General features: G+C 43.5%; 1 protein-coding gene across 1 annotated transcript in view; it reads left to right on the top strand.

Moving 5' to 3' along the window:
* Positions 1 to 501: 501 nt before the first annotated feature.
* The window catches only part of USP24 (ubiquitin specific peptidase 24), a 357,333-nt gene continuing 347,284 nt past the window's right edge, over positions 502 to 10,550 (top strand). The window contains 1 exon segment of the mRNA XM_030207144.1: positions 502 to 856. Coding sequence (XP_030063004.1) covers positions 593 to 856 — 264 coding nt within the window. The 5' untranslated portion in view covers positions 502 to 592.

Below are 10,550 nucleotides of genomic sequence, written 5' to 3'. Positions count from 1 at the left end.
TAGCAGAGTGATACTGCCTATATCAAAATTTCAAAAATCAGAAAGGGGGGGGGGGGGGTCTCAATCACTGCGGCAACTAGTGCAGTAGTTTTCTTTACATCCTCAACCACAGGATCCTAACTCGGCTTCTGCATCCATCCTCAGTGCAGTTTTGCAACTAAAAGGATCACAGTTCAGTAGCTCAACATTGTCCAAAAAGAACGGAGGCTCATTTCTTTGATGCTTCCACAGAGTACTTAAAGGGAAATGTAGGCCTACACAAAAATGGAGGCATTCCAAAGATGAAATACTTTGAAACGAACGCAAAAGAGCCACCATTCTTTGGCGAAAGAGTTCTAAGCAATTTGGATCTCCTTGTGTTTGAAATAATCCCCCCGCCCTCAACTGCGCCTGCGCCGACCCAGCGCTGAGCGCTCCCTTGCACGTGATTGATTAGTCTAGAGGGCGCACGCGAGGCGGCCGTTTCCGGGGGAGGGAGGAAGACGGGAGGAGGAAGTCGAGGCTGTAAACATGGCGGCGCGCAGAGCAGCTCCGGGGAGGTGGAGAGCCTGGTGGTAGCGGGGGAGTTGCGTTAGTAGCGACGCGCCCAGCCATGGAGACCGAGGAGGAGCAGCACATGACCACGCTGCTGTGCATGGGTTTCTCGGACCCGGTGGCCATCCGCAAGGCCCTCCGCCTGGCCAAGAACGACATCAACGAGGCGGTGGCGCTGCTGACCAACGAGAGGCCCGGGCTGGAGTACGGGTACGAGCCGATGGACAGCGGGCCGGGGGGCCCCCGAGGGGACGGCGAGACCAGCGGGCGAAGCGGGGGCTTCGACCCCCCGCCCGCCTACCACGAGGTGGTGGATCCCGAGGTAAGGGCAGGGGGGGGGGGGGAGAGCTCCGAGGCGGCAGAAGCTTCTGGAGAGCTGCAGGTGGTTCTTGCTGCTTATTTTAACGTTTCGGGAAGACTAAGTTGAAGAGCGTTTTTTAAAATTTAATATGCAGAAATTATTAATGGACGTCAGAGTCACTTGCTAGCTTACAGGAAAGATTTGGGGTGTTTTCTTTATATGCTTGGAAAGGGTAGTAACGCAATTTTATTGAATGTGGCCCTGCTGTTACACGTTTGATTTCAAGTTCTTTAGAAAAAGAGGGAGATTGCCTAGAGCTAAGCACTGGACACTGAATTAACAGAACGTCGCTGTCAGGTAGTTTTAGCTGTGTTTGTCATCAACTTTGAAATTGCGTTATAGATTCACATGAAAAAAAAAAAAACAGAGTATCGCAGATTGTTCCTGAGATGTCCGGCATTGTAAATTTAAACTTGACAGTCCGTCTGCAGGTGTGTGCGTGGATTTTTTTTCTTTCAGTTTCAATGTTGCCCCATCCCTAGGGATAACAATCAGCCTCCCAAGTTACAGAATGTGGGGTTAGCGCTGCAGACTCCAGTTTCAGTTCCGATTTTCTTCGTGATGACAGCATGTTAATTTTTCTTGGGATCTCGGTGCTTGTGGGTTGCAAAGAACACAATTGACCCCATTGGTAACATGTCAGGAAAAGGGATTCCATATACCTTATTCTGGCAAAAGTGTTCGGTAGCTATGGTGCACTTCTTGGAAGTTTTTGGGATTATTTTTGTGTGAATGGTGAGTGAACATGCAGTAAAAAAAGAAAAGAAACTTATGCTTTTGTACATTATTCATTTAGGTGCGCTCTCCTGTTGCCTTTTCTCATTCTTAATGTTTTTTTTATAAAATAAGAACTTTAGTATGAGTTTGGGTAGAGCTCCATAAAGTGAGCAGTTTTATGTGCCCAGATTCCTGCAGGATAACTTATACCATAAGAGGTATCTTGTACAAATCGTTAACTTACTGAAAAGCACCTGCGAATTTTCTCTGTAGTCTCTCTTCCATTACAGCATCCCCAGGTCCTTTGCCAGTGTGCAGTGCAGAGGACTTCCACTGCAACATCCTAGGGATAAATCAAGTTTTTTACTAGCTAGGCATTTGCAAGGCTCAAGTGGAACATCTGGCTTTTGTCATCAGAAAATGTTATTTGATGTGCATTAGGTGTACTTGGGTTGTGGTGTCTACAGACAGTAAAATAGTAAATTTACCAGATAATAGCAAACTGGACAATTCTTTCTAACTTGTCACACCTGTTCATAGTTTAGCTAGTAAGAACTCCCATCTGTCAACCATACAGACTTGAATGCCTTATCTACATCCGGTGTGTCATTTTGGGTAGTTGCATATACAGTAATGGCACATAAAGGATTATGGATTTGATATATTGGAAAGGAGATGGGATTTGGTATTCTGCCTTTCTGTGGTTACAGTCAGAGCAGACATTTATATACAGGTACTTATTTTGTACCTGGGGTAATAGAGGGTTAAGTGATTTGCCTAGTGTCACAAGGGGCTGCAGTGACAATTGAATACAGTTCCCCAGGTTCTCAGGCTGCTGCACTAACCTTTTGGGTGCTACTCCACTTGTTTCCATTCTTGAATCAAAAGGCAGCTCTTCCCCCCCTCCCCTTCTTACCATTGAAAATCTGCATCTGTTTCCATTATGATTGTTACTTCCTTTTCAAGCAAGTTGTTCCAAGATCCTTTCACTCTCTCAAGAAGTATTTCTTTGTTTCCTCAAGCCTCTATTCCTCCCAGACACTTCAAAAACAATCTCTCTCAGAAGTATATCATAGTAGGTTTCCTTGTCTGTGATTATACTGTAGTTTCAAACGTTACTCTGGTAGATGTCTTGACTCAATCATCATAAAATTTCATTATTTAAAAAATAAATTTTTTATTGCACAGGTCTGGGATAAACCCTTGGTTTTAATCTAGTTGGTTCTTATGGCATTAGAGTTAGTGCACATAGTTGTAAGCCTGTTTTAAACTTGTCCTGTAGCCAAATCTATTTCAAGCTAAGATTGTAGTTATGGTTTCATATTAACTAGGGCTATGATATTTTTAACAGTGACAACAGTCATTATTGTGTAAGGATTTTGTTTGCCAGTTGCTAAAGAGATTTTTTTGACCTAGTTACAAACTAAGAGCCAGATGCACTAAAGTCGTCGGTAATTCCCGTTCCCTACCGATTCCATAGCGAATTGGTAGGGAACGGGAATGCATCAACGATAGGGAATGCAAATGAGCTACTCGTTGTAGCTCACTTGCATTCACTATTTTCCTCGGTTGCCAGTGGGAGAATCAGGATGTCCCTTTCGATTATGCACCTCTTCCTGGTCTCTTCAGCCAATCAAAGCGGGTTTAGCTGGCTGTTGTCAGCGAAACACACTCTGATTGGCTGAAGAGACCAGGAAGAGGTGCATAATTGAAAGGGACATCCTGATTCTCCGGCAACCAGGAAAATAGAAAACTTTTGCTGTGGAGGGGTAAGTGGTGTGGCGAAGACAAAATAGAAGGGGGAAAAAACAGCAGAGCGAAAAACGGCGAAAAAAAAAGACGTCTCACAAGCGCAGGGAGAATACGTCCATAAAGGACACCCCTCACATGCGCTCCCTGCTTTTTTTTTTCTTTTTTACCTTTTTTGAGGGGCCCTTTTCCTTTCCGATTCCCTCACAGGAGCCCTAACGAGAGGTGCAGACCTCCCGTTAGGGTTCCTACGGTAAGGGAATCGGAAAAAACGGTAGTGCAGCTCATTATAATAGCTTTTGAATAATTTGCATTCCGTTTTCGTTGCCTGCTACTGTGGCAGGGAAAATGCCCTTAGTGCATGCCCCCCGGTAAACTACTTGCGTTTTAAACTGGCTGGAACCAGTTTAAAACGCAAGTTGTGGGCTCGTTAGGTTTAGTGCATCTGGCCCTAAATATGAATAGGCACTAGCTCATGAGTTGCTGAAAATTATTTCCTTAGAAGTGTTAATGGGAATATTTGTTCAGGTAAATTTTGTGATGGTGATTGGTATCAGCGATGTGCAAGTATTTATATAAGCAGCCGAGTCCCTCTACTGTATAGGCCAGGTTCAGGATCTAATACTGGTGCACAGCTGAATCTTAACTCTTACAAGGGATGTACTTTTTCTGTTCCACAAATAAGTATGCTGTATATCAGACTAATTAGGTGAACTCATTGAAGGATGTCATTTAAAAATAATATGCTATGTTTACTTAGCAGGATGTGAATGTTCTAATACATGTGTGTACAGTGTTCTGGGAAATTCACACAGGTACCTGAGAGGTCCATTTTTGGCTGTTTGATTTATTTCTATATATAGTTGGATATATTTACATTCAGGTTCTCTCAACAGTGGTAGGGTAAACCATCTCTCAAGGAAAGAGTAATCGGCTGTTTTAATTGTAGATATGTACTGGTGATCATGAAAGGAATGGCTGTAAAGGGTAGTTTAAATAATTTTAGTAAGTATTGAATGTGTTACTAGTAGTGTAATACATGGAAAGCATGTAGCATGTTTCAACTCCTTCTACTCATTCCTGCTCCAGCTTCTCTGCTCATATCACCGCCAGCCTTACTCTCCAGACACCACAAAAACAGTTTCACTGTGGTGGTTGGGAGGCGGGGCTAGTGTGGGCAGACATATACGGTCTGTGCTGGGGCTGGTGGTTCGGAGGTGGGACTAGTGCTGGGCAGACTTATACGATCTGTGCCGGGGCTGGTGGTTGGGAGGCGGGGATAGTGCTGGGCAGACTTATACGATCTGTGCCGGGGCTGGTGGTTGGGAGGCGGGGATAGTGCTGGGCAGACTTATACGATCTGTGCCGGGGCTGGTGGTTGGGAGGCGGGGATAGTGCTGGGCAGACTTATACAGTCTGTGCCGGAGCCGGTGGTGGGAGGCAGGGATAGTGCTGGGCAGACTTATAGGGTCTGTGCCAGAGCTGGTGGGTTGGGAGGCGGGGTTGGTGGTTGGGAGGCGGGGATAGGGCTGGCCAGACTTATACGGTCTGTGCACTGAAGAGGACAGTACAAATAAAAAAGTAGCACATATGAATTTATCTTCTTGGGCAGACTGGATGGACCTTGCAGGTCTTTTTCTGCCGTCATCTACTATGTTACTATGTTACTTGATGGATTTCATTTGAAATTTAGCACCAAGACACCCTGGTACCAGATTTTAGTGAAATCCATCTAGTAGGATGACCCTTCCAGTATGCCTATAGATCAGTACTCGCATGCACAACTCCATAGTAGCTGTTCCTGTACTAGTAAAAGGTGTCCAAAAATGAAAGTTTGGGTAAAGTGAAATAATCTTCTTTAATCAGTAAGTATCAGGCAGGCCCTGAACATCAACATATTTAGTAATTTAATCTCAGTCTGTTGTACCACTGTACTGATAATTGATCTAATGCAGTGGTTCCCAAACTTGTCCTTGGGGGAACCCTCAACCAGTTAGGTTTTCAGGATATCCACTATGAATATTCATGAGAGATTTGCATGTGCCTTCTCCACTGCATACATCTCCCATGAATATTCATTGTTGATATTTTGGCTGAGGGTTCCCCCAGAACAGGTTTAAGAGCCACTGATCTAATGAGTAGTGGCTATGGAATTTGCAGTTCATTAACTGTTAGTTGGTGGAGGTGGCATCACTATCTGTTTTTTACCTCACCTTTATTGCCACCTTTTGTGTAATGGTTGTCTCTCGTTTCTTTCCCAGAGGACTCTAGATTTCCCCATTTTTATTTCCTCATTTTTCTTCCTCTATAATCAAGCTTAATAGTGACGTCTTCAGCAGCACATTCAAGACTGTGGTTCCTTTCTAAATCCAGGACACGTGCACCCTGATTTCTTCTTCAGGTTCTGCAAGAGTTGGACCTTCTTTCACCCCCTTGCTCCCTTCTTATGGCACACCTGTTTGTTGAACAGTCATTTGTTATAGTCTCTCAATCTTTCTCCTGCTATTGGTTAAGAAAGATTCAGAAAGAAAGTCTAGTTAGAAGTAAATATATGTCCTGTATTATATATAAGCTTTCATCTGCCTCCTCTCTCTCTCTCTGCCTTGTTTGCTATTTGTATATCCTTCCCCCTCCTTTTTCAGCTTATAGGGATGAAAGTACACATTTGTGGTTTCAGCCCGGTTGAAAACTACCTGAAGTTATTTGTGCTGTACAAAATTGTAGACTAGTTTTAATTTGTTTAATACTTATCCGCAGATTTCTGCCTGTATATCTGGCTTGTCCTTTACTGCTTTTCCCGTGTCTACTCTCATTGTAGTAGGTAAGCAGCTGGAACTGTACTTTGGGCTGCAGGCCATCCTCTGTTCTCTGGACAGTACTGCTGTGTAATGGCAGAAGTAAGTCTACTTGCACTCAAAATATACCGTAATTTTCGGACTATAAGATGCACTTTTTTCCCCCAAAATTTGGGAGGAAATGGGGGGTGCGTCTTATAGTCCGAAGGTAGCGAGTTTTGGATCGCCCTCCCCTACTTACGTGAGGCGATGTTCCCTGGTGGTCTAGTGACGTCGGGGCAGGAAAGAGCCCCCTCTTTCCTGCCCAGCGCGCTGCTCTCCGTGCTCCTGACTGCTTCCTGACGGTCTCGGCGAGATTCAAAATGGCTGAGATTCTCGCCGAGACCGTCAGGAAGCAGTCAGGAGCACGGAGAGCAGCGCGCTGGGCAGGAAAGAGGGGGCTCTTTCCTGCCCCGACGTCACTAGACCACCAGGGAACATCGCCTCACGTAAGTAGGGGAGGGCGATCCAAAACTCGGACAAGACGCACCGGAGCACCTAGGTTTTAGAGGAGGGAAAAAGGAAAATTTTTTTTCCTATTTCCCTCCTCTAAAACCTAGGTGCGTCTTATGGTCCGGTGCGTCTTATAGTCCGAAAAATACGGTAGGTCATGCCTGTCTGTAATATAGGAAATATGTCCCATCATGTATGTTGGACTTCTGCATAACACTTTCAGTATTCCCAATATTTCATAGGCAAAGGATAGTAAGTTAATTGCAGAGATACCAAAGAAAACATTATTTCTATTTTCCCACATATCAGCCAGAATGGACTGACTTCCTTCAGCCATTGCAGGGCAGCGTAGGAGTGTTTGAAAAAAGCTCTCCAGGTTTGAAATGTATTGACATAGGGAAAACAGGCATCCATAAGCCACCTCAGGACTTGCAGTTACCTTTGCATTCTCTAGGTGCATGGGAATGCTTATTTGGTACCTATTTCTCATTGAGTGGATGTTTGATCTGCATTTTGGTTGATTAGTGTATTTTGGCCTCTTTTTCTGTTTATGTAACCAACAGAAATGTTAATTTTGTCTTAAATGATATCCCATTTAAATGTAGAAAGGACAAGTTCCTCTTACTGTAGATTACTATTTATTGTTCCAAATATATCTTCAGTTCCTCTTCCCACACCAATCTCACATTCAGATTCAGAAAACATTTTTTGGCATGACAGTTTGTACATACGTAGCTCTTCTTGCCGTACAGATACCTCCCTCCACAGGGCAGTAGTAACATCCAAACCATGGGATGCTGTAGCAAGACTGCTCAGCCAGTGACTGAGGGGCTTCCCTCTGCATGTACTGAACAGAACTTTTACACCTGATTCAATAAACAAATGGCATGTAAATTACTTCAGTGTAAAAAAACAAAAAAAAAAAAAGAAGTGTTCTGATAGACAAAATAGCACATACCATTGTGGTACTCTGCTGCCATTTTCTTTATTGGGAATATTTTTTTCTCTTCCTGTCTGTATGTGAGCCAGTCCGTGTTTCATATTTAATATGAAACACATTGATGAGAAGAGAGCAAAAAAAAACCCCAAACAAAACTTCTCTCAGGGAAAAAAATCCCGAGGTCTTAAACACCTCTATATGGGGAAACAGTCATTATCAAAATTTAAGTCGGTGCTGAAGACTCACTTTTTTTTCACCTTGCTTTTGGTTGATGTGGTAGCATCCTTGGGGGGGTCAGCTGACTGGTCCTGTACTACAGTGTGTCAATATTGGTTTTGATGTATGGCTGCACTGTTCTATAATTTTTTGGTATTCCTTTTTCCACGCTATTTTAATTTATTGTATACTGCTATGACCCAATAGTCTGGTATAGGTGGTATACCAAGTTTTAATAAACTATAACTACCTACTCACTTGACCCTCTAGCAGAACGTTGTGATGAATCGCTCGTGTAAGGCACTCCCATTTTGCAAGATAGTGGCACCAGAGGTGTGAGTGAATAGGCATTACTCCTGCTCCCTGAACAAAGTGGGGGTTGATTATAGAGCAGTGGAGTCGGTCCATAAAAATGGACTACTCGGACTCCAGCTTCAAAATTAAAAAAAAAAAACCACAAATATTATATGTAGTAAATTTTTATCATTCTATATAACATAGTAAATGATGGCAGATAAATTGTCTGCCCAACAAGACAAACTCATTTTGCGTGGTATGCGATACTTTATATGCATACCCGAATTTGATTTGTCCTTGCCATTCTCAGGGCACAGACCATGGAAGTCTGCCCAGCACTGTTCTTGTACTAAACGTTATGAAGCTAATGTCAAAGCCCCTTAAAATTTACACTCCAGCCCATAGCCCCTTAAAATTTACACTCGTCCTGGATCTAAAATACTAGATACGGAAGAAAAAATTTAAAGCCTAATATCAGTAGAAGTCAGACAGTACAAAAATAGAGGAGTCGGAGTTGAAAGTTTGGTGTAGCTATTCCACAGTCCTGGTTGTTTAGAGTCCAGTGGTGCCACCAGTGATTTCTTCAGAGGGGGGGGGGCTTCTAGGCCCACTTGGGTCACCAGGGATCTTTGTCACTGCGAATGACTTTCTCCTGTGCTAGAATCTTCAGCACTAAAAGGGAAATTAAGAAAGTTACATCTGGAGCAATTTCAGATTTGCTTCTTTTGCATACCCACCATACTATCCTTTTAGTGTGGTGGTTTTACAGTGGATATTTTTCATGGTGAAGCCTTTCAATGTGGGTAAGAGTAGCACAGCAATACATTTCTGATTTGTCCATGCTAAAGGATGGCATCTTATTACATTGGCTCCTGACACTGTTGCTCTAGCATCCATCCACCTGAAGCTCATGTAACATATAATCCCTCCTCCCACATTCTGCAGCCTTCTTGTCCATTCCCACATATATGCACTCAGCCAGCAGAAGAGCCCAGGCTGATGGCACCTACTTTAACAGTCATACTTCTAGAGTTTGTGTAGTAAGTACACAAAACAACTAATCACCTACAATGTGCTTACCATCTTCTGCAACAGGCCCAGTCCTCCACCTGCTCCACACATACACACCCAGAACAAATGTAACATTTATTTATTCATAGTTATCAATATACTGCTCTTTTAATGCAATAAAATCAGAGAGGTTTACATTACCATCCAGAATGAAAACACCATAGTGTTCCGTACAAATCAGCACTACAGACAGGAAACATAATCATTATTAATTGACCAATCCAAAAATAGTCAGTGTACTCCAGCTGTGCAAGACCTCTGTTTTACTATGCTTCTGGAAAACACATTTTAAAAAGGTCCATTTTTCCCTAAACATCAGCAGCAGATGAATCCAGAGACTTGTGGATTGTGACCATCTTATAGGACGGAATACTCATTGGTCAGTCGGTGTTCTCTAGCTCAAACAGATGGAAGCACGGTCTCTCACAAGCTCCTGGTTTCATCGGATGCTGGCTTCCGTTCTGATTTTCAGTTCATTGAAACTTTGGGGTGAGCGGTTGAGCAGTGCCGCCTTTAGGAGGTACACCTGGTGTTACCAGGTCCCTCCCCCACTCTTCTGCAGAGAAAAGTGCTTAAAAAAAAAAAAAAAAAACAGAAACAAGAAGCCAGATTCAGGCAGGCAACCCTAAGAGCTCGTGGCCATATTTCCAGCACACTGCTTGGCTTTGTATATATATGGCCGCCCTTGCTCTCAGTGAAATACAGGTCAATGGCTCAGGCTAAAGAGCTAGGCCTCTGCAAGCAAATGGCTCATAATAAGAGCTAGGCTTCTTAAAATCAGAATCATCTCTCATACAAAAGAGAGCTAGCCTGTAAAAATCAGAGATCACCTTTGACACAGTTACAAGTGCTGAACTGGCAAGGGTGGGGGCGATCTACTCTATAAACAATCCTGAGATTGGCACCTGCAAGACGTCATAAGCAAGAGTTGCTATGGTTACGTAGAGATAGTTCTGGGTCAGCTGCACCCCAGATGAGAACATCCAAAGGGGGGGCTACAGGAAGGTTTGGGAATATGTGAAGTCATTCTGATCAACTGATAAGGACTAGGAGCCCTGTTGAGACAGCTGGGGTCCATTGAAATGAATAGGGCCAAAATTGTATATAAGCAGCAGTTTGAGGAGTATTAGTTCAGACGAGATGAGAAGAAGAAGGGAGACTCCAGAAGGCTAGAGAGAGAGGACGTGCCATGATATGCGGTTCCATTATGTGAATGCTTAACCTACCTGTATTACCATTGGTAAGATTGTAATAAACTATCTTATTATATCTACTACATACTGGGTTCCTTTCTAATTACAAGAGTCCATACTGCCTGACGGTGTAAGCCTGTCATGAGCAGATTCAAAGTTGGGAAAGCTAGATATTTGGAGGGCAT

The sequence above is a fragment of the Microcaecilia unicolor genome, chromosome 6 (genome assembly GCF_901765095.1).
Source record: "Microcaecilia unicolor chromosome 6, aMicUni1.1, whole genome shotgun sequence".
NCBI classification, from domain to species: Eukaryota; Metazoa; Chordata; class Amphibia; order Gymnophiona; family Siphonopidae; genus Microcaecilia; species Microcaecilia unicolor.
Note: the sequence above shows the minus strand (reverse complement) of the source record. Positions and strands in the feature narration are given on the sequence as shown.